Here is a 23,207-nt window from a genome sequence, read left to right on the forward strand (position 1 = left end):
AGAAGAATGAGGCTTCTCCCAAGGATGAAAAGGCTATTTGCCGGGTGAATGACTGACTGACTGTGCGGCCATGATGCCCGCCTCATCCTCACCCTGGTTGGGGAAAAAAGGGGGCCTTGCCGACCTTCACCCCCGGGAAGAAACCCAGGCCGGGCCCCTGGGGAGGGAGCGGCAGATGGGGCCTCCTGTGCTGAGCCTCTGTCCCTACTCCGCCAGCTCAGATCTCTGGGCTGCTGCAGGCCCCCCAGCAGGGCAGGCTGCGGCCACCCCTGCCTCCTGGAGGCCAGCTTTCGGCCCTGCATTCACCGGTGCCAGGGTCCAGCCACCCCGCTGGGCGAAGTGCCCTGGGGGCTTAGGGTCCGACCCTCCTCCCTCCCCTTTCTGCAGGACCAGGGGACGCACGGCCGCCCGGAGCCACGCTCCCCTCTCCTGGCAGGTCTCCCCCCGAGCCCCTCTCTGCTCTGGTGTCGGCCTCTTTGTCCGGCCTCTAGCCCTGTTCCGGTCCCTCTCTCGGCCCCCGGGAGGGCTGAGCCGGCCAGTCCCGAGATAAGCGCTGCGGTTGGGTGAGACCAAAGCTTCAGAAGGCAGACGCTTGCACAAGGAGTGGCCCGGGCCCTGCGGGGGGAACGGCCGGCGGGGCGGGACCGGGCCCCGTCGGGGGGCAGGGCCGAGGGAGGCGGGGCCGGAGCTGCGGACCCGGAGCTTCGGACGGCCCGGCGGGCACCGGGCAGCGGACGACGGCCGCACAGAGAGGTAAGGACTCCCGCGCCCCCGGGCCCCGCTGCCCAGACTCCTCCCCATCACCTCGGGGCCTTCGCGGGAATCCCAAGCCCCCTCCCCGCCCGCGGCCCTCCCCCACCGCTCCCTGCCCCGACCCGCCCCTCCCTGCGGGCGGCAGGCCTCTGCCCCCTCCCTCCTTGCAGCCCGCGGGGCCCCGAGCTGTCCGGCCCGCCCCCGCACTCCTGCCCCGGGCACCTCCTGGTCCCCAGTCTCGTGCCCTGGCCGGGCCTGAGTCACCGGGAAACTGGACTCTGAGTCAGGAGGGAGACACACTCCGTTCCCAGCCAGGGGATGGGTCCAGCCTCTAAGAGGCGGCGAGCGGCCAGAACTGATGCTGGGGCGAGAGGGCAGTCCTGGTTAGGACTACGCAGGAGAGAAACAGGAAAAGACAGAAGCATGGTCAGAGGAGGCCAGAGACGCAGATGCAACTAAAGATCTAGTTAAAGTTAGAGACTGAAGCAAGGAGAGGCTCAGAGAGCAAAACCAGGGGAGGAACAGAGATGGATTTGGAGGTAGAGATGGAAATGGGCTGGGTTGGAGACAAGGGCACCGCAGAGTTTGAAAACTCAGGGGAACAGAATCAGAGGTAGGTCCAGGGAATAGACCAGGATCAAGTCGAAGTTGGGTGAATGGGACCAAACCTCAAACCCGAGCCTGAGGGCATGGGCAAGGAAAAGGAAGGTTTGGAGAAAGCAGAGGTAAGGGGGATGTTGCTTCACACCCCTGAACGCCCTGCAGAGGGGGTGCTGACTTGTGTGCACACACACATTTGTAAACGCCCTGCAGGGAGCAGGGAGCAGGGAGCGGAGTAAGACTGTGGAGCACCCCTAGGCTCTGGTCCCTCATCTCTCCACCCCACTCTGCCCAGGGCCAGGATCCCACATGCTGGGACGAGTTAAGGTTCTCTTGGCAGCCTGGCCACGGCAGGCAGGATGTGTGGGAGGCCAGGGCAGGAGGGACAGGAAGGAAGTCTGAGCTGAGACAATAGGTGGAAGGGGAGGAGGAACTGGGAATGACCAGGATTAGGATGGTTCAGCCTGTACCTCAGCTCTGGAAACCAGTGGGACTGGGACCTGCACCTCCTAATGCCACAGGTGCTCCGGTCCCCACCTTACGCCACAGCAGGATCAGGCCACATCCTGGGCACCTCCTCCCCTCCAACCCACCCACCGCACCCCTGCAGGGTTCCGGCATCTCACTCTGTTCTGACTTAGCTGACCGTTCAGCCGTGCGGGGGCAGAACTTGGACCTAGACCCAGGGTGGGCAGGAGCTTGGGGGCCAGCACTAACACATACTTGTGAGCCCGGGACAAGCCTTTCCTGTCTCTGGGCCTCAGTGTCCTCATCTGCAAATGAAGGGATTCTCCCAGAATAAGAATGCCCTTTCTGATGTCCTGGGATGGCTTTACCACCAGATCACGGGCCTCTGGTCCTGTTTCTTTGGAAGAAGACTGGAGTCTGGTACGCCCATCCAAGCCTCAGACTTTGAGACAGGGAAGGGGAACCTCAGCCTGAGCCCTCCCTTCACCCTGCCCCTCCCCCCAGCAATGGCTTGAGTCCCCATGGCTGCCCCTCAGGACCTGGACATCACTGTGTGGCTGGCCACGGTGCACCTGGAGCAGTATGCAGACACGTTCCGGAAGCATGGCCTGGCTACAGTGGGTGCAGTCCAGGGCCTGGGCCACGAGGAGCTGAAGCAGTTGGGCATCAGCGCCACAGGGCACCGGAAACGCATCTTGCGCCTGCTGCTGCAAGCGGGCACTGCAGAGGGCACCCCGGATCCCCAGTCAGAGAGTGCCATGGAGCCATCTCCGAGCCCTGCCCCCCAAGCCCAGCCCCCCAAGCCTGTGCCTAAGCCCAGGACAGTATTTGGTGGGCTCAGTGGCCCCAGTACCACTCAGAGGCCTGGGTTGAGCCCAGTGCTCTTGAGACCAGAAGTGCCCAGGAGCCCAGAGTCCAGCCCGAGTTCCCCTCCTCTCCCCACCTCCATCTCTGAGCAACCTGCAGCCTTGAATCCTGTGGAGATGATGCCCAATGCCATCTACTTCGGCCTGGACTTGAGAGGAGGGGCACAGACAGCTCAGGACGCGTGAGTGGGTTGTGTCCCCGGAGATCCAGTGCTGGGTGGGGGCAGAGAGAAGCAGGGCGAGAGGGCTTGTTCTTCCTTCTTTCTCCCTGAGTGACCACTAGGCCTTTCCTCTCAGGGCCCCAGACAGCTCCCAGATAGCTGCCCCCACCCCTGCCCTCAGGCCCACCACAGGCACAGGTAGGTGTGTCATCATGGGCCGAGGGAGGGGGAAGGGACCGTGCCCTTCAGGGCCTCAGGCACTCCCACCTGACCTCCTCTTCCCACCTCCCCCATTCTCCCTGACAGTGCACATCATGGACCCCGGTTGCCTGTACTATGGTGTCCAGCCTGTGGGGGCGTCCAACAGAAGAGAAGGCAGAGGTATCTGTCCGGACAGAGCTGAGCACAGGTGAGTAGTCAGTAGGGTGGTGATGGCCGGAGGTAGAGAAGCTTGAGGGGCGGGTGGTGGCCATGTATCTAGTTATTTATCAAACGTGCATCGAATGTCCTCTACCCACCAGCCACTGGGTCTGAATCTGCATCTCAAATACAGAACCGAGTATAACAGACCTGATCCCTGCCTCAGTCAGCCTACGACTCAGTGGGGCACAGAGGAAATAAAAACAAGTTGACAAATGGATGTATTATTTAAAACAGAGAGCAGTGCTTTTCATTCTTTCATTGAACAACTCTGATCAGAAATTCCTGCCCTGCCGGGGAGATGGACAATTAACAGTGGATACAATAAAAAAGTTACACCACAGGTTAAAAAGCATTTAGCGGCAGGGGAGAAAGCAGAGCAGGGTAGGGGGGCTGGGCTGCAGTGAGGGGGAGCGTGGACTGCAGTTTTTCATTAAAAATTACCAACCTGTTAAGATGACATTTGAGCAAAAACGTGCAGGGGGTGAGAGAGTCAGTCACAACAGTATCTGGGGAGAAGTGTCCTAGGCAGCAGGAGGAGGCCAGAAGAGAGGCCTCAAGGAGGCCGAGTGCCCAGGACCCGGCGAGGGCAGCAGAGTGGGCCAGGGCGGGAGGAGTGCGAGGAGGTGATGTCAGAGAGGTGAAAAGGGCAGGACCTTGCAGGGACTTTCAATTTTGCTCTGAGTGAAATGGGAAGCCACTGGAAGGGCTTGGCTTGTAGTGTGAGGATCCGGGCAGGTTGCTGGGTTAGAGACTGGGTAGGGGAGATGGTGAGCAGTGGTTGGGTTTTGTTCTATTCTGAAGGCAAACTGTCCTAGTAAATTGGGGTGTGCGAGAAAAAGACCAGTGAAAGATGACGTGAGGGGTTCCCAGTCTGGGCCTGCTCTGTCTAGGGTGGTAGCCACTAGCCACGTATGACTGCTGACCAAATGCAGTGAGGCTGGAGTGAGATAGGCTACAACAGCAAAACAACTACCAAATTTTAAAGACTTAGTACAAAAAAAAATAGTAGATAAATATCATAGACATAGGTATAAAATACTTTAATAATTTTTATACTGCTCACATAGTAAAATGCTCATGTTTTGGGCATGTTGAGTTAAATAAAATATATTATTAAATTAATTTCATTGTTTCTTCTTTTTTTTTAATGTGGCTACTAGAAAGTTTAAAATAACCTGCTATGTGGCTTTCACATTGCCTTCTGTTGGACAGTGCTGGGCTGAGCGACCGACAGCCCTGGAGTGGCTGAGGTCTGACGGGGCGGGGACTGAGGGCTCCGTTTTGGATGTGCAGAATCTGGGGTGTAGATCATACACCCAAGAGGAGATGACAGACAGGCCATGGGATATGCAAGTGTGAAGTTCGGGAGAGGTCTATGCTGGAGATCAAATTCGTGAGCTGTCAGCGGTTAGACGGGTGTCTGGCAGCCGTGAGTGGAGGTCAGCAGAGCAGAGGACCACGCTTTGCATCCCGACACACTCCCATGTAAGAGGTCTGGGACCAGAGGGAGGATCAGACAGACAGACTGAAAAGAGATGGCTGGTGAAGGAGAAGGAAAAAGACGAGAAAGGGACGTCGTAGGAGCCAAGTGCAGGACATTTGGAGCGGGGAGAGGTCGGCCGTGTCAGATGCCACCGAGAGTCAAGCAAGATGAGGACTGAGAGCTGACCTCTGGAATCGGCGATGTGGAGGTTGATCAGAGTGAGCTCCAGAAAGAATGGAAGGAGTTGGAAATGAATAGACAACATTCTTTAGGAGTTTTTCTGCAAAGAAAAGCAGAGAGTTGGAGCAGTTGTCAGTAGTGGAGAGGAGTCAAGAAAGGGTTTTTTACCACTGAAATGTTACCTGTGTTTGTAGGTGAATATGCACGACTCTACGGACAGGCAATGCTAGCTGATGTAGAGGGGAGCGAGGGGAGAAAGCCTGGAACGATGTCCTTGTGGAGGCGAGAGGAACAGGATTTAGAGCACAGCGGAGGGACTTGCTCCACACGGGGCTGTTAATTATAGTAACAGGAGGAAAGTTAAGTGTGTGTGAAATTGGGCAGAGCAGGTGCCGGGACAAGTTGGGGCTCTTGTCTGAGCGCTTCAGCCTCTTGGGGAAGTAGGAAGTCAATAGGCAGAGGAGTGGTTCTCAACCTAGGGAACTTTCGAGCTATAGATGCTGGGCCCCGATCTCAGGAGTTCCAATTTAGTGTCTAGTTTGGGGCCCATATCCTAGTGTTTCTAAGTTTCCCAAGTGATTTTTGTGCTGCTGAGGTTAAGAACTACTGGAAGGTGATAGAAAAGAGTAAAAGGACTTTCTGAGAAGATGGCATAAGTAACAACCTGAGGATGAGAAGAGGTGGCCCCAGGAAGGATGTTCTGAGCCTAGGAAATGAACGGCATGTGCAAAGGCCCTGAGGCAGGGAAGGGAATGTGGCTGATCTGTAGTGAGCGAAGGTGAGGTTGATACCAGACGGGAGGTCAGGGGAGTAGCCATGGGTCTCACTGTCCGAGGTCTTACAGCCCATGGTAAGGAATTTGGGTTTAACCTAAGTGCAAATGGGAAGTTACAGGGTTTTCTGCAGGGGAGTGAAATGATCTCATTTGCATTTTTAAAAGTACAGTTTGGTGGGGATGGGAAAGTGGATGAGAAAGGGAGGGCCAGGGTGGAAGCAGGTGACCAGTTAAGTAATTACATCACCGTAGTGAGAACTGATGGGAACTCGGTCCAGGGAGACAAAGTTAAGAACTTTTTGGAGAAAGAACCAATAAAACGTATTGATTAGATATGAGCAGCCATGACAGGGAGCCATCTACACAGCCCTTCCCCAACTCTTCCACCCAGCAATATGAATGGCAGAGGAGAGGGACTGAAATCTTCCCAAGAAAAAGTCCAAGCATGCTCATGGAAGACGGCCCATGCTAATCTTTCGGGTTCTCGGCCTCCCTATTCTCCCATTCGAACAGCGGATCCAGTACCTGCCAGGCATTCTACTGGGTGCTGTGCAGGGGATATCCAGGGAACTGGGTCTAATGCGTGTGTCTCTGTCTTGGTCCCCACAAGGCTCAGCAGGCAGGATGCAGAGACACGGGAGGACGCGGGCTATGCCAGCCTTGAGTTGCCCGGAGATCCCACCCTCTCGCTGCCCACCCTGGATACAGAGGAGACCAGTGATGACCTCATTTCACCCTATGCCAGCTTTTCCTCCAAGGCAGACCGCCCTACGCCTCTGCTCAGTGGATGGCTAGACAAACTCTCCCCTCAGGGGTGGGGCTTCTGGGAAGGGAAGGGGAGAGAGGCTGGGCTGTGGGGTGGAGGTCATGTCCCAAGTGCCCTAGACCCTAGGAGCGTCCGCGGGATACAGCCTCCACCGCTCACTGACCTTGGCCCCTCCCTTCCCTAGAAACTATGTCTTCCAGAGGCGCTTCGTGCAGTTCAATGGGAGGAGTCTGATGTACTTTGGCAGTGACAAGGTGGGGGTCCAGAAGATGCTACATGGGGCCTGGGGAGATGGAGAGGGCGAGGGAGGGCTGAGAGACTGGGGATGGGAAGGCAGAAGCCCATAGTGGGGATGCAGCCACTGTGTGACTGATGCCAGCATCTAAAGTAGCCAGGTTAGCCGCTGTACCCCGCTGCTTGTGGTATAAGTGCTGATCTCATTAAAAGTTGGTGCTGGCCCCTCGTGTCCCTTGTGGGTCACTGGGCTCTCTCCAGGACCCCTTCCCCAAGGGTGTGATCCCTCTGTCCGCCATCGAGATGACCCGCAGCAGCAAGGACAACAAATTCCAGGTCATCACCAGCCAGAGGGTGTTTGTGTTCCGCACAGAAAGTGAGGGTGAGGGCTGGGGCCCCCCGGGTCAGGGTGGAGGTGGAGAGGCCACGTGAGCACACAGCCCACCGTCCTGCTTCCTTGCCCCCCACCAGCTCAGCGGGACACTTGGTGCTCCACGCTGCAATCCTGCCTGAAGGAGCAGCGTCTCCAGGGTCACCCCCGGGCTCCACAACTGCCCCGACCCCTCCGCACAGGCATGTTGGAGCTGCGTGGACAGAAGGCCAAGGTGTTTGCCGCCTTGAGCCCTGGAGAATTGGCACTGTACAAGAGTGAGCAGGTGAGGAGGGCCGGCCAGGGCTGGCGGGCCCGGCCCAGCCCAATCTGGTACCTCACCGTGCCTCCCCCGGACCCCACCAGGCCTTCTCCCTGGGCATCGGGATCTGCTTCATTGAGCTGCAAGGGTGCAGTGTCCGGGAGACCAAGAGTCGCAGCTTCGACCTGCTCACCCCCCACCGCTGCTTCAGGTGGGGCCCAGACTGGCAGGAGGCAGGGCTGGGGGAGAGACTTTGGAGGGAGGCACAGAGGCCTCCTCCATGTGGTGTCGGTGGGTGCGCACTGGTGGGAGGCCACAGAGCGGGGTCAAGGCTGTCAAGCAGGCCTGGGCCAGCCTGCGGTGGTTCCTGTGGGAATGGCCAGTGGGATGGGACAAGTGGGAGTGGGGTGTCCATGCCCACAGACTGGCTGTCCACCCCTCAGCTTCACAGCCGAGTCTGGGGGGGCTCGGCAGAGCTGGGCGGCCGCTCTGCAGGAAGCAGTAACCGAGACCCTGTCTGACTACGAGGTGGCTGAGAAGATCTGGTCCAATCGGGCAAACCTGCACTGTGCGGACTGCGGGGCCTCGCGCCCAGACTGGGCTGCCGTCAACCTGGGAGTGGTCATCTGCAAGCAGTGTGCGGGTGAGGGCCAGGCCTTGGGCCGGAACAGGGAGAAGAGCGGGGCTGGCGCAGGAGGTCTCAGGGCACCAGTGTCACATGCCCCTCGTACCCTGACAGGTCAGCACCGGGCTCTGGGTTCTGGTATCTCCAAGGTGCAGAGTCTGAAGCTGGACACGAGTGTCTGGAGTAATGAGATAGTGCAGGTGAGGAGTCGGAAGAGGGAGAACATGGGGACTGGTAGGAGAACATCCAAACAAAGGCCTTTAGGGACACAGGATGGGAATGTCTGGAGGCATGAGTTTTCCATCACCCATCTCTGCCCCTTGTCATCCTGCAGTTGTTCATTGTCTTGGGAAATGATCGAGCCAACCGCTTCTGGGCGGGGGCCCTACCCCCAGGTGAGAGGCTGCATCCTGATGCAACGCCTGGCCCACGGGGAGAGTTTATCTCCCGGAAGTACCGGCTGGGTCTCTTCCGGAAGCCCCACCCTCAGTATCCAGATCACAGCCAGCTCCTCCAGGTAGGAGGGACCAGTTGGGGCTGATGGGGAGAGGAAAAGCAGTGTCTGAGTTGACTTGTGGGGGAAGGGGCTATTTTTGGTGACCAGTGGACTGTCCCCAGGACTCTCAGGTTGGGTCGTGGGGCCAACAGCATCCTTGCTCTCCCTGTAGGCACTGTGTGCTGCTGTGGCAGGGCCCAACCTGCTGAAGAACATGACCCAGCTTCTCTGTGTCGACGCCCCTGAGGGCGAGGAGCCATGGTCACCCTCAGCCATCGATGGCAGCTTCCCTAGCCTCCAGCCCCCAGGTAATCCCCACAAGTGCCTCCTCCCTCTCCCCTCAATTCTCAGCCCCAGCCTGTGCCTTGGTTCTTCCATGGAGGTGCAATTAACCCCTGACCAAGTCCGTCACAGCCTGGGCCCAGCTTGGGCGGTTTCCTAAACCTCCAGATCCTTTAGGGGCAATTTGCTGATGTTATGATGAAATGACTCCACATTGGCCACTGCCTCGGAGTGCGGATCTGGATGTTTGAAGTGTTAGTGCCGGTCTCGCCTGGACTGGGTTAGTCCATAGGCCAGGTCTCATCTCCCTGGGGGCAGTCTGACCATAGAAATGGTCAGCTAGTCATGTGGGTCTCCGGTGGTCAAGCCAAAGGGGCCGAGACCCTTACAGATGACCTGTGCTCTGAGGTCTCCTCCCGGGACTCACTACCTAGTAGACAGGCTAGTGGGGAGAGGCAGTCGGCCAAGGCTGGCTTAGAGGCCTCAGCCCATCCTCTTTCCTAATCTGAACAGTGAGTGGTCCAGCCGGACTGGGCTCTACGGAGCCATGCTGCCAGGGGAGTTCGGTCTCACTGTCTTTCTCAATTCAGTCCCTTCCCTAAGGAGCTCAGACCACCGCACGGTACTGGCCTGACCTGACCACTACTCCTTCCCCTTATAGACTCCTCTCTTGGTGTGTACAATGAAGTGGTGGTACCTGCCACCTACAGCAGCTTCCTGTACTGTGGTCCCATCAGCAACAAAGCTGGGCCCCCACCCCCTCGCAAGGGCCGGGACGGTAAGGGGGAAGCCAAGGGCGGGGAGGAGACGGTGAAACTGGGACAGGTGCAGATGGACCACAGAGGGACAGGGAAGGACGGCTGGCATGGGAAAGTGGGGTCACACCCACGAGTGGGCTGGGTGCAAAGGTCAAGTGAGGAGCTATGCCTGATGGCAGCACTGTGTTTGGAAGTCAAACTGTCAGGGTCAGATCCCAGCTCTGCTCCTTCCTGCCCATGAGACTTGGGCAAGCTAGGCCATGGGGACTCTGACAGTGGAGATAGAGGTCTCCTGCCCACTGACCGTCAGCCTTCCCCTTAGCTCCTTCCCGACTGTGGTGTGTGCTGGGAGCCGCTCTGGAAATGTTTGTGTCGGAAAGCAGCTCCGAGCCTCTCAGCCTCATCCAGCCCCAGGATGTGGTGTGTCTGGGTGTGAGCCCTCCACCTACTGACCCAGGTGACCTTGAGAGGTAACAGCCCTCCGTCTCACTGAGCTCCCCTTCTCCCTTCCTGACCCTGAGACTGGAGTCCCCTCCTGGGCCCCAGTTCTCTTCCCTGACGTCACTGTCTCTCCAGGTTCCCCTTTTCCTTTGAGCTCATTCTCAGCGGGGGAAGGATCCAGTATTTTTGCACCGACGGAGCTGACAGCCTGGAGTCCTGGGTCAGTGCCGTGGGCAAGGTGAGGTGGCGGAGACTGCTCCCTGACAGCTCATGGCTCTCCTGTCCCCACTTGCCCCCTTCCTGTCCTCTCTCTTCCTATAGCCACTCCTGCCCCTTCCATTACCAGCTAAAGTGGACTGAGCCCTTACTCTGTGCCAGGGCCTGTGGTGAGCACTGTCCACCCAGTAGCTCTTTTAATTCTCACAACAACCTTCAGAGGTAAGGACTGTTCATGTTTCGCACATAAAGAAACTGAGTCGCAGAGGTTGTGAAGTCATTTGGTCAAGGCAGCAGAGCATAGGACCAAAATCAGGCATTTGTCCCCAAAGCTCATGGGCTAAACCTCACTGTGCTGCTGGGCCTCTTCCCATAGAGAAGCTGCCCCCGTCTCCCATCTCTCCAGAGGCAAAGCTGCCTTCATCTGCCCCAGCTCCTCTGCGGCCAGGCAAGCCCATCTCTCTCCATCCTTCACCTTCCCCCTGTAGTTGAAAGTTCAGATGCTGGAGTCAGACATCCTGGGACCTGAGCCCTCCACATCTCAGTCTTCTGAGCTTTTCTGTAGGGGTACAGTGGGCATAAAAGACCCACTCTCTAAGGCTAAGAATTAGAGACACACGAGGCCCACACTGCCTGGGTGCTGAAACAGCAGTGGTGAACATCGTAATCGCTCCTGTCCTTAAACAGCTTCTCCCACAGCCCTGCTCCACCCTTAGCTCATCACCCCGGTGCCCTTTCGACAACTCAGAAAGTCCTCCGCCCTGGCAGCCTGTAGTTCCTCCTTATAACCCTTTGCAGCTGCCTTCCCCTGCCATACTCCTGTGCTACCCTGTGGGGAGCCAGTGACTTCCCACTGCCCAGGTCCAAAGGCTTCCTTCTGACCTCCTCAGGCTGTCTCTGCTGCTTCTGACCACAGTCTCCTGATTCCCCCAGAACTTCTCACACCGAGAAGTTGTTCTCTGTGACCTTTAATGGCTCTGTCGAAGCCCTTCCCGCTGGGTCCAAGTCTCCTCTTACGATTATCCACACTTTCCAAAAAGTCTAGCCCATCCCGCAGCCCACACGTAGGGTGGTGCTGCCCAACGTGTGGGCCGCAGACTGTCCCACTGTCCTGGCCCGTGGACTCTTTGTTATGGCCAAGTACAGAACTTGAGAGTCAGCCTGTAGAATCTTCCTAACAACTGGACAGAGTGACTTATGTGTGCATTCTCCTTATAAAAATTGGGGGCTTATATTTTGTATGTATGTCTTTTCTCATTTCGCTTTTCTAGTAATTCATTTTAAGCATTGGTTTTTAAAAGATTTTATTTATTTATTTTTAGAGAGAGGGGAAGGGAGGGAGAAAGTGAGGGAAAGAAACATCAATGTGCGAGAGATACATCTATCAGTTGCCCCTTACATGCCCCCAGCTGGGGACCTGGCCTGCAGCCCAGGCATGTGTCCTGACTAGAATTGAACCAGTGACCCCTCAGTTCTCAGGCTGTGCTCAATCCACTGAGCCACACCAGCCAGGGCTCTAGTAGTTCGTTATTATTATTTTTATTAAAGTATTGATTAGTCACAGTTAAGAAATTAAAAAAGAAAAGAAAAAAGTCCCCGTCCTTCCTCACAGGGGGTTTGAGAAGTGCTGCTTTGAGGACCACCTCAACTAGTCCTTCGTCTGCGAAGCCCGTCCCTGGCCCCTTGGCATGGCGGGACTTCCCAGGGCATCCTGACTCTTCGGTTACAGGCCTGTTCTCTCTCCCATCCAAGTACTAGCCAGGCCTGACCCTGCTTAGCTTCTGAGATCAGACGAGATCGGGCGCGTTCAGGGCGGTATGGCCGTAGACAGGCCTGTTCTTTCTTACCCCTACATCCCAGTTAAGGACTTAAGGCTGTCACGCAGGGAGCCTCTCTGGGTTGGCTGGAGCAAATTGAATTGAACTGAATTTCTTCCCCGTCTTTCTCCATCTTCTCTGTCTTCTCCTTGGGTCTTTCCTTCACTCCTTCCCTACCCCTTTTCGTTCCTTTCTTCTGCTTTCTCTTCACCTCTTTCTCTGCCTTTCCCTGGCCCTCCCACTCTCTCTCCCCCACCTCTTGCGTCTTTCCCCATCTTCCTCTCTCCCTATGTCCTTCTCCTGTGTCACAGTGGTTCTCCCCGCTGAGCTGTCACCAGCTGTTGGGCCCTGGGCTGCTGCGGCTGGGCCGCCTGTGGCTGCGGTCCCCCTCCTATACGGCCCTGGCTCCTGGCCTCTGGCTGTCAGGCTTTGGACTTCTTCGTGGTGACCACCTCTTCCTGTGTCCAGCACTGGGTCCTGGCCCCACAGTCCCTGAGGACATGGTGCATCTTCGGCGGCTACAGGAGATCAGTGAGCAGGGATGGGAGCAGGGATGAAGGGTGGCCGTGGAGCAGGGAGGAACAGACCATCATCTGGTGAGGGACCCTGTGGGAAACAGCAGAACAGAGTTTCTCAGGCGCAAGTTCTGGGGTCAGACTTCCCAGATTGAGAACCTTCCTAGCTGTGTGATCTTGGACAAATTACTTAACCTCTCTGTGCCTCAGTTTCCTTCTATTTACAGCAGGCACAATAACAGGGTTGTGGTGAGTTTTAAATAGGCAATGCATGGAAAACACTTATCACAGGGCCTGCGCATCCCTTAGTGTTCAGTAAATGCTGTAGGCTATAAATCTTACTATCATCATTATTTGGAGTCACTTGCTGTTTAGGGACTGGGAGAGGGTGTCACATACTCTCACTTTCTCTTAAAAGAGGAACAGTATAGGGCAATGTTTTAGGGCTTTGGAGGCAAGAGACCTGAGTTCAAGCTGGGCTTTGACGTTTCATAGCAAATAATCAGAGGCAAGTTACTCAACCTCTCTGAGCTTTATGTGCCACCTCTGAAATAGGGATAATAATATGTAACTCACAGGATTTAATGCAGCACTGTTTGTAAGGCTCCTAGCCGGCACCTACATACCTCAAATGTTTCGCAAGTATTAGTCATGATACTGAAGACAATGATAATCTCCACGATTCTCCTCACAGGTGTAGTCTCGGCAGCTGACACCCCAGACAAGAAGGAGCATTTGGTCCTGGTAGAGACGGGAAGGTAGGTGTTGCCCCTGTCCTTGACTCCAGGCCCCCCCTTTCTAGAGCTCAGCCCACACACACCCTTTCACCCTGGCCTGCTGGACCACTGCCAACTTCCTCAAAGTTCCTTCCCTAGTTCAGAGGCTCTGTGTAGTTTGGGAGATGCTGTCCCCTGCTGGTGACTCTGGGAAATCTGGTCCTTGTGCTTCTGGGCCTCTTAGCGGATCCCCTGGCAATGGCATTGACCCAGGCCTCTTGGGTCTCAGGACCCTATATCTGCAGGGAGAGGGCCGGCTGGACTTCTCAGCATGGAACACAGCCATTGGGGGAGCCGCCGGTGGGGGCGGCACAGGGCTGCAGGAGCAGCAGATGAGCCGAGGTGACATCCCCATCATCGTGGATGCCTGCATCAGTTTTGTCACCCAGCACGGTGAGTGGGTACTGGCCAATACTGAGCCAGCGGGGGAGGGAGGACGAGGGGGCAGCCAGGGTGGGGAGATGGTGACCTGCCTACAAGCTTTGCCTGCAGAGCCTGCAGACTGACAGCCTCTGCTTGAGCGACCCTTGGCAAGCTGCTTTGCCTTTCTGAGCCTCTGTTCTTCATCTGCAAAATGGGGTTACGAACAGTCCTTATTTTCCAGGATAGTTGTGGAAGTAAGATAACCCCTATGAAGCATGTAAGGCGGGACCCAGCAGGTAGTAAGTGTTCAAAGGTAGCTGTCCCTGGGGTGTGGGCATGGAGATAGAGTGGCACTGAAGTGTGACTAGAGATGTAGACCCTTGGAGACAAAGTGGGCAGTCACAGGGCCAGAGCCGAGTTGTGCAGCCAAATCCTTGAAGGTTGAAACACAATTACTCTGTGTGGGAGGTTTTCCGGGCATAAAAGATCAGCTGTGCAAGTGGTTCCCAGAATTCTTTGTAAGCTTCAGGCCTCTGCTTTATTCTCCATCCCAAGTGAGGACCAAGTAGAATTCCTGGGTGAATCCCCATTAGATGGCTGAACTCTTGAGAAGCGACGTTCACAGAAAACTAAGGAGGGCAGAAAGGGGGGGAAGCACATCCATGGACCTACAAATAGTTGTGCTTACAACAAGGACAGTGAATAGTCAGTGGCTTAATGACATGCTCCATGTGTTGGCGGTAGCCTCATGCAGTGACCTCCCACACTCACTAGACCCCTGCCCTCTTCTCAGCCTCCCTTGTGTTCAAAGGAAGAATGAAGTCAGAGGGCCAATGAAAAAGCCCCGGACAGAGAGAGTGGGTGTCCAAGTCCCCTCCTCTACCGTGCCTGCACCACCGCTGTTTATTCAACAGATATTTGTTGAGCTGCCCCCACGTGCCAGACGCGGGGTCAAGGCAGTGAATAGGGAAGGTCCTGTGAAGCTCCGAGACTAGTGGGGGAGACGGGTAATGACTAAGAAAACAAATAGTCAGTTCTCATCGTTCAAGGTAGTTATTTTCCATAAAGTCAGGAGCGCGTGCGTACCGAATGTTGTCCCAGTGGAGACACGGGGGGAGGTTCCTGAGAGCCCCTGCTCATGCTTTTACCAACCGATCAATACATGACCTTATTTTATGTGTTTCTGTTTAAAGACACTCTTTACTATGTATTGTTGATTTGTTACCATTGAACTCATTGCCAACAAGCACTACATTCCCTACCACGTATTTTCTCCAGAAGGCACATTGTAGCCCTTAGAAACTGTGGACAGCACATTAGCACTTCACTTGGGGGCCATTTTAAGCAGCAAAATCACCCACAAAAAAAGGTACATGAAGACAGAAAACACGGCTCTGAATATGTCATGAAAAAGACGCTTGTTGGCTGTATGAGACCTCACCCAGGAGTGTGACCGACAGACGACCCAGAGTTTTCTACACTTTGCGCCTGTTCACAAATGACTGGAAAAGTGCCGCCAGTATTGATTTGGGGGTTACAAATAAATTTTAGCAAGTAGCTGAATTTGCAAATGTGGAACCTTCAAAGGACTAGGACCGGTAATGTGACTTCGGAGAGCGCAGTTTAAAAATAAACGCGATGAGGAGACGGAGTGAGGGGGGCTGCCAGGGCGACAGCACGGTTAGGTGAGGACTGTCTGAGCAGGGCCCTAAGGAGCAAGACCGTGGAGGCAGATTTCCTCCTCTGTGACCCCCCCAACAGCCACATGCCATGTAGGGGGTCACAGATGGGATGCTGGGTGGGTGCTGGTGGGTCTTCAGGCAGTTTGTAAGCAGAGACGCTGGCTGTTCTCAGGACTCCGGCTGGAGGGCGTATACCGGAAAGGGGGCGCCCGTGCCCGCAGCCTACGGCTCCTGGCTGAGTTCCGGCGGGACGCCCGGTCCGTGAAGCTCCGACCAGGGGAGCACTTTGTGGAAGATGTCACTGACACACTCAAACGATTCTTTCGAGAGCTCGACGACCCTGTGACCTCTGCACGGTTGCTGCCGCGCTGGAGGGAGGCTGCTGGTACTCCCAAGATCCCTAAGAACTCCTCTCGGGCATCCAGGGGGCAACCAGGGGGCAACCAGGAACTCCACCTACCCCACCAGAATCCCTGAGGCTCTCTTGTGGGAGCGGACAGCCCCTCTTCCTAGCACTCTCCCTACTGGAGGATCACCCAGGGACTCGGCTCAGGGCAAGGTGGGAAGGGGGCAGAAACACATCCATTCTGGGTTTGTTTCTCTAAAAGTCCCTCCACTCTCCCTTCCCCGATTCTCTCTAACCCTTCTCCATTCCATCTCAGAGCTGCCCCAGAAGAACCAGCGCCTGGAGAAGTACAAAGAAGTGATTGGCTGCCTGCCGAGGGTCAACCGCCGCACACTGGCCACCCTCATCGGGCATCTCTATCGGTCCGCCTGGCAAACCCTCCCAGCCCCTCACCGACCCGTTGTCACTTCTGCCCAGCCCCCACTTTCATTTGTTCATCCATCCCACAAACAGCAAGCATCCATGTGGACCTCGGAGCCAGGCAGACCTAAACCTCAGTTTTCTCATTTGTAATGATCATGTAATGATGTAATGTGTATCACGGCACTGGTGATAGGAGAGTTAAGTGAGATAATGCTTGTGAAGTTCTTAACTCCAGCACCTGGCAGGTGTGCAGTAAGCATTCAGAAATGGTGAGAAGTCAGTATTATTTTGGTTTTGTTATTCTATGCCAAACAAAGGAGTAGCTGCAGGAGACAAAAAAGAATAAGAGGCAGATCTATTTTTACCAGTATCTGTTGGCGTGACAGGTCTTTAAATGAGTTGAGGGTTAACCCCAGCTGTATTATATACTAATCACACTGTATCACAGGGACTGGCCAGTTACGACCTATGGGCCAAATCCAGCCCACACACAGCCTGTCTTGTAAATCAAGTTTTGTGCAGAAACTCTAAAGCCATGCCTGTTCATTTCGATGGCTGCCTTCACACTTCAACGGCAGACTTGAGGAGTTGTAACGGAGACTATATGGCCTACAAGCCTAAAATATTTCCTGTCTGTCCCTTTACATGAAAAGTTTGCTGAGCCTACTACCTTTATAATCACCCAGTCCTCGTCTGTCCCTCCCCTAGACAGACAGCTTTGCTCCCTGAGGCTGGTATTGTGTCTCACTCACTGTTGCATCCCAAGTGTTCAGCCCAGGGCCTGTGTACAGCAGGGATTTGATAAGTGTTTGCTGAATGAATAGATGTGTTGACAAACAGGCGAGCACCCACGGCATTCCTCACACCCCCCATGCCCCTCTGCAGGGTGCAGAAGTGTGCCGCCCTGAACCAGATGTGCACGCGGAACCTAGCCCTGCTGTTTGCGCCCAGTGTGTTCCAAACAGACGGGCGTGGGGAGCACGAGGTGCGGGTCCTGCAGGAACTCATCGACGGCTACATCTCTGTCTTTGAGGTAAGCTCTCTCAACCCCTGACCCAGAGTCCCTCTTCCCGAGCTCTGGAGCCTGCTCACCCCAACAAGCTCCTGGCCCTCTGAAGGCCTCAGCATCTGGGAGGGGGAGGGGCCCCTCCCAGAGCCCTGGGCCCCTCTCACCCAGAATCTCACTCCCAACATCCTTACCCAATTAGTTCTTAGCTCTTCTAGCCTCTAACCCTTGCCTACAGGTTTTCTGGTCATCACATCTCTCCCTGCTCCCCTCCTTTCCCAGTATCCACCCCTCCCCTGCCCCCCCCCACACACACACACTCTCCCTCTGGCTCTTCCACAGATCGACTCTGACCAGGTAGCGCAGATTGACTTGGAGGTCAGTCTTATCACCACCTGGAAGGATGTGCAGGTAACTTGTCCTGACCTTCCTTGGCTTCTGAGTAGGTCAGGAGGGGACATCAAGATAGGAAGTTGACATTCTGTTTCTGGACATGGGGGAAACCCAAAGTGGGGAGTACTTTGGGGAGAGAGGTTTGGTTTAAGATTTGATCCATTCGTTCCTGCGTGAAGATTCTCTGTGATGAAATAGTGGCAGAAGCACTTGAGTTTCACTTGTAAGAGAACCAAGGAAGAGTTAGCTAAATTAGACAGAGGTTAGAAAAGGAATAATAAATACAATAGTAAATAGCTGAGGACTATTCCAGGTACCTTTAATCTCACGTTAGTATCACACAACTTCATGAAGTAGGTAGTCCCAGTTTGCAGATAAAGAAACTGAGGCTGAGGGGGTCACTTAGTCAAGGTCACCTTATAGTGAGTGGCAGAGTTAGAACCCAGACAGTCTGACTGCAAACCTGTCCTCCCAAGTGCTGTGCTGCACTGTCCTGGGAAGCTCCTCAGCAGCCTGAAGATGTGGTCCCGCCACTCCTGGGGTTCTCCCTGTTAAGGGCCTGAGCCATGTTGAGGGTGGTGGTTGGGAGGAGACTTTTTTGGGGTGGCAAGGAATGCTTATGAGGCAATGTGAAGAGTCCTCTGGCCTTGCTTCTTTACATCCTTCCTGCCCTCCTGACTTCTGGCCCCTTCCCTCAGCTGTCCCAGGCTGGAGACCTCATCATGGAGGTTTACATCGAGCAGCAGCTCCCAGACAACTGTGTCACCCTCAAGGTCAGTCCTGAGGGAACAGGAGTGGAGAGGAGAGAATGATGCGGAGCAGGGGCAATGGCCTGACCAGCAAGGGTCCTCTGCTTTTGCCCTGACCCCAGGTGTCCCCAACACTGACCGCTGAGGAGCTGACTAACCAGGTACTGGAGATGCGGGGAGCAGCAGTTGGGACTGACTTGTGGGTGACGTTTGAGATTGTCGAGCATGGGGAGCTTGGTGAGTACGACCCTGTGTGGTGGAGGGTCACAGTTAGCAGTGATTTCTGTATGGCCCGGATACAGTGGACACTTCCCCATGCATGTGAGGGACAGTCTACACAGTTGGCCACTCCCTCATCCTCAGTACTCTCCTCTCTTGGTTTCTGTGGCACCCAACACCTTGGTTTTTCTTCCATCTTGAAGGAGGCTTCTCTGCCTCCTTTGCCCAGATTCCAAATGTTGGACCCAGGCTCTGATCCTGGACCCTTTTCCTTTCTCTGTCTACATTTCTCCTTGGATGACCTCATCCATCCCCATGACTTTAAACACCACTAATAAGCTGGCCACCCAATGTTTATCTCCATACCAGACCTCTCCTCCGAGCTCCAGACTCACGTGTCCAACTGTCTCCTTGGCACTTCTCAAATGTCAAATGTCTAAGACCACACTCAACTCCCAGCCCCTCCCCTAGCAAAAAACACAAGCCGTTTCCTAGTTTTCCTTCACTCAGTCGTTGGCACCACCATTCACATAGAGGCCAGACACTTGAGAGTCCTCTGGAACGCCTCCCTTTCCTTCGCCTCCTTACCCAACCCAACCAACCAGTTCTGCAGATTCCATTCAAATCTATCACTCTCTCCATCTCCACCACTGTCACCACCTTGATCAAAGCCACCATTATGTTTCTGCTCCCCGACATTAACCACGAACATGTACCATCCCAGAAAGGAAATAGCCGGCCACTCTTCCATTCTTGCCTCCCGACAAACCATTTTCCCTACGGCAGCCAAATGGGCATCTCAAGCACAAATCAATCAGGTTACGCCATTCCCATGGTTAAAACCTTCCAATGGCTTCCCATTGAACTTAAAATAGAATTCTGTTGGACTTAAAATTCAAGTTCCTTATTGTGGTCCACAAGAGCCTGAACATCCGGCCCTCACTTACTTCTCAGACCTCACGTAATTTATCCTATTCTCTTTGCAGCCACCCCGGCTGTTCAGTTCCTCAAACACATTTTTCCTGACTCAGGGCCTTTGTTCTTGCATGTTGTCTTGCCTGAAATCTTCTTCCCCTTGATCTTAGCACGACTTCTTCCTAATCCTTCAGGCCCCTGGGTCTCATCTACAAATGCTCCCTCTGAAAGGCCTTGCCTGATCGCGGTCTCTCAGTACCTGCCCCGTTAGTCTCTTTTTCAGCTTTTGTTTCTTTCAAAATAATTACTTGTCTTTCATTGTTTTGTTTACTTGCCTGTTTACTGTCTGCTCCCTCACTAGGCTGTGGGCTTTGTAAAGGCAAGTCATGTGTTTTGTGCTAACCAATGCGTCCCCAGGGCCAGCGCTAGGCCTGGCAGAGAGTCAGTGCTAACACAAGTGTCTGTGGCTGGACGGTGGAATGGATGAATGAATGAGTGACTGGGAGGAAAGGAGTTTCAGGCTGTGACGGATATTCTGGTTGATACCCACCCCCACCTTGTCCCTTAGAGCGGCCCCTGCACCCCAAGGAAAGGGTCCTGGAGCAGGCCTTACAGTGGTGTCAGCTCCCAGAGCCCTGCTCAGCCTCCTTGCTCTTGAGAAAAGTCTCCCTGGCCCTGGTCAGCGGCCTCTTTACAGGTGAGCCTCTTTCTTCAGCCCAGCACCCCTAGGCCTCTCCCTCAGGACTGCCCCCGCCAACCTGGTACTGCCCATTTGTACCCAGGTGTCCGGCGGGAGAGCCCAAAGGTGGGGCTCTTGCGGTGTCGAGAGGAACCACCTCGCTTGCTGGGAAACCGCTTCCAGGAGAGGTTCTTTCTGCTTCGTGGTCGCTGCCTGCTGCTGCTCAAGGAGAAGAAGGTGGGGCCCTGGAGACCTTGGGAGGGATGCTGGGTGGCCACGGGGAGGGCACCATGGCCACCGTGACCCTCACCGCACAGCCCATAACCTCATCAGCCTCACTGCTCCCCCGGCCCCGTGATCCCATAACCCCAGTGCTTCCATAACTTCTTGAGCTCACGAACCGTGATCCTTCTCTCACCTCGCAACCTTGCTGACTCTGTGTTCTCAGAGCTCTAAACCAGAACGGGAGTGGCCTTTGGAAGGTGCCAAGGTCTACCTGGGGATCCGCAAGAAGTTAAAGCCTCCAACACCGTGAGTTTCCTTCCCTAGCCCACGCTTCCGAGGCCCCTCTGGTCTTTCTGATCACCCATCAGCTGTTTTCCTTTACCTCCCAGGTGGGGCTTCACGCTGATACTGGAGAAGATGCTCCTGTGAGTACCTCCCAGTCTGGCTTCTCCTCTGGGCCAGACCTGCTCCCTGTGCTCCATTTCCTCTGTTTTTCTCTTTTCCATCCCTGTAGCTGTGACCTCTTTCCTGTCCCTAAATCCCCCTCTTACCACCCCCAGCTACCTGTCCTGTGCTGATGAGGATGAGATGTGGGACTGGACCACCAGCATCCTCAAAGCCCAGGTGAGGAGATGGAGAAGAGCAGAGGGCTAGGTCTGTGGTCCCAGCTCCACCCCTTGGCACCTCCCATGCCCACCTGTGCCAACCCCTCCTCCTCCCTCCAGTACGATGACCAGCAGCCAGTGGTCTTACGACGCCGTTCCTCCTCTGACCTTGCCCGTCAGAAGTTTGGCACCATGCCTTTGCTCCCCATCCGTGGGGATGACAGCGGGGCCACCCTCCTCTCTGCCAATCAGACCCTGGTGAGATTCCAGCCCCCCTCGGCCCCTTCCTGGCCCCCGCCTGCGCCCTGGCCACGCTGCAGGAGGGAGTGTGTGCTTTCCGGCCTGGTGTCCTGCCCCGTCTTCTCTGTGTCCCCACCCTCCCCCTGTTATTGCCGGGCCTCACTGTGTCTGTGTCTCTCTCTCCCCAAACCCCCGCCCCACCTGTGCCCAGAGGCGACTTCACAATCGGAGGACCCTGTCCATGTTCTTTGTGAGTACTGTGCCCGAGCCGGCTGTGCTGCTCTGTGCTGCTGCCTGAGCCAGTGTGCTCTCTGCGTCTGCTCCGCCGCAGGCTGTCAGTGTGTGTGTGTGTGTGTGTGTGTGTGTGTGTGTGTGTGTGTGTGTGAGAGAGAGAGAGAGAGGGAGGGAGGGAGGGAGGGAGGGACAAAAAGTAAGTGTCGTATCCAGAAAAAGTGAAGAAAATGAGGGATGGTGAGGCGTGGTGAGGAAAGGGGGAAGTGGTTACAGTATCTGAGAAACAGAAAGAAATCGGTTAGATGAATGCATTTTATTTTTTTATATATTTAACATTTTTTTTTTAGATAGGGGAAGGGAGAGAGGGAGAGAAACATCAATGTGTGGTTGCCTCTCCAGTGCCCCCTACTGGGGATAGGGGAACGGGCCTGCCACTCAGGCATGTGCCCTGACTGGGAATCGAACTGGTGACCCCTTGGTTCTCAGGCCTGTGCTCAATCCACTGACCCACACTAGTCAGGGCAGATGAATACATTTTAGAGTCAGACAGACCTGGGTTCAAGCCCCAGCTTCAACACTTGGCAACTTACTTAACCTCCCTGTGCTTCAATTCACTCATCCTCAGTGTGTCCCATCATACAGAGTTGTTCTGATACCATATCTGCAAAGTATTCTGTAGCATCTGGCTGACAGCAAGTGCTCAGGAAATGACAGTGATAGAGAATCTGGGAGCTCTAACTCTGCCCCCTGACAACCCGTTCCCATGCAGCCGATGAAGTCATCCCAGGGGTCTGTGGAGGAGCAAGAGGAACTGGAGGGGTCTGTGTATGAAGAGCCAGTGTACGAGGAAGTGGGGAACTTCTCAGAGCTGATAGAGGACACCTCCACCTCCTTCTCCACCATGAGGGAGCAGACAGCCAAGCCAGAGACCCCCCAGAGGTCCACCAGCCAGAAGGCCACTGATGAACCCCTTCCCTCCAGCGCAGGCCGGGAGGAGAGGCCACCAGAGCCCCCTCCAGGTCCCCCTTCAAAGAACAGCTCCCAGACACATGCGTCCTTGGAGGAGCAGCTGCTCCAGGAGCTCAGCAGCCTCATCCTGAGGAAGGGAGAAACCACCATAGGCCTGGGCAGCCCCTCCCAGCCCTCCACTCCCCAGCCGCGGAGCCCCAACAGCCATCCGACACAGACAGCTGGCTTCCCCAGCCCACCTCCCTGCACTTCCAGTCTACCCTCCAGCCAGCCGCTCACATGACCAGCAATCTGAGGGAGAAGGTAACCAGAAGACCCAAGCTCTCACCCGGGCAGACACTGTTGGAGGCTTCCTCTGCCCTGGCTGGAAAGACTTGAGAATCCAATGGATGCTGTGGAAGTAGCGCAGGAACTGAGGGCTCCAGAGGCTGTGTGCCGCCCAGGGAAGGGCAGATCATGGCCCCTCTCTGGGCCTCTCACTCGTCTGCTCCATGAAGTAACAAATAAGGAGAGCAGTGAACGTCAAACTGCTCCTCAGAGCTGTAAGCCCCACATACTTTTTCCTCAACAAGGGCAACTCCTGCTTCATATATTTAATATGTTGGGGTTCTGTGGGAAACCATTGAAAACAATGGTTTTATTGCATTAAATAAAAAAAGATTTGGAGACCAGGGATCTGAATGATCTCCAGGTCTGTCCTACTCTATTTCCTACATTTGGGGACTACGTTAGAGCCCAACAGTGGGGAAGTTGGTTAGAGTTGGGAGCTGGGGAAAAGAGGAGCCAGAAAGGATGGGACATTGTTAATAAACCTTGGAACCAAAAGGTTACCATTCTTTTCTTCATTCTTCATTCATTCACTCAGCAAATATGTGTTGAGTACCCGGTTGTT

General features: G+C 55.1%; 1 protein-coding gene across 4 annotated transcripts; it reads left to right on the plus strand.

The window, feature by feature from the left end:
- Positions 1 to 688: 688 nt before the first annotated feature.
- On the plus strand, positions 689 to 23,145 carry ARAP3 (ArfGAP with RhoGAP domain, ankyrin repeat and PH domain 3). Of its 4 annotated transcripts, none has more exons than XM_053666494.1 (33): positions 689 to 753; positions 2,326 to 2,869; positions 2,985 to 3,046; positions 3,155 to 3,257; positions 6,320 to 6,523; positions 6,660 to 6,729; positions 6,971 to 7,091; positions 7,181 to 7,365; positions 7,446 to 7,552; positions 7,785 to 7,984; positions 8,081 to 8,166; positions 8,301 to 8,483; positions 8,635 to 8,770; positions 9,406 to 9,522; positions 9,825 to 9,972; positions 10,079 to 10,181; positions 12,288 to 12,507; positions 13,186 to 13,249; positions 13,497 to 13,660; positions 15,485 to 15,697; positions 15,975 to 16,080; positions 16,967 to 17,114; positions 17,430 to 17,498; positions 18,179 to 18,253; positions 18,352 to 18,466; positions 19,932 to 20,060; positions 20,146 to 20,279; positions 20,491 to 20,573; positions 20,657 to 20,692; positions 20,828 to 20,891; positions 20,993 to 21,130; positions 21,324 to 21,362; positions 22,116 to 23,145. In XM_053666494.1, the coding sequence occupies exons 2-33, from the start codon at positions 2,343 to 2,345 to the stop codon at positions 22,596 to 22,598; spliced, it is 4,632 nt and encodes a 1,543-aa protein (XP_053522469.1). In that variant the 5' UTR covers positions 689 to 753; positions 2,326 to 2,342; the 3' UTR covers positions 22,599 to 23,145. The 4 variants fall into 4 exon arrangements, with proteins under 4 accessions (XP_053522469.1, XP_037003548.2, XP_037003547.2 ...); XM_037147653.2 differs by having other exon boundaries at positions 714 to 753; positions 2,196 to 2,869; XM_037147652.2 differs by lacking the exon at positions 689 to 753 and adding an exon at positions 1,576 to 2,241 and having other exon boundaries at positions 2,358 to 2,869.
- Positions 23,146 to 23,207: the final 62 nt, after the last annotated feature.

Source organism: Artibeus jamaicensis, unplaced genomic scaffold (genome assembly GCF_021234435.1).
Source record: "Artibeus jamaicensis isolate MK-2021 breed Jamaican fruit bat unplaced genomic scaffold, CSHL_Jam_final contig_456, whole genome shotgun sequence".
Taxonomy (NCBI): Eukaryota; Metazoa; Chordata; class Mammalia; order Chiroptera; family Phyllostomidae; genus Artibeus; species Artibeus jamaicensis.

Coding starts and splice junctions, on each gene's coding strand:
- ARAP3 (XM_037147652.2), top strand. CDS start 2,158: ATGCCCTTTCTGATGTCCTGGGATGGCTTTACCACCAGATCACGGGCC. Junction 15,698..15,974: donor GCGCTGGAGGGAGGCTGCTG/GTACTCCCAAGA, acceptor ATTCCATCTCAG/AGCTGCCCCAGAAGAACCAG. Junction 18,467..19,931: donor TGTCGAGCATGGGGAGCTTG/GTGAGTACGACC, acceptor CTTGTCCCTTAG/AGCGGCCCCTGCACCCCAAG.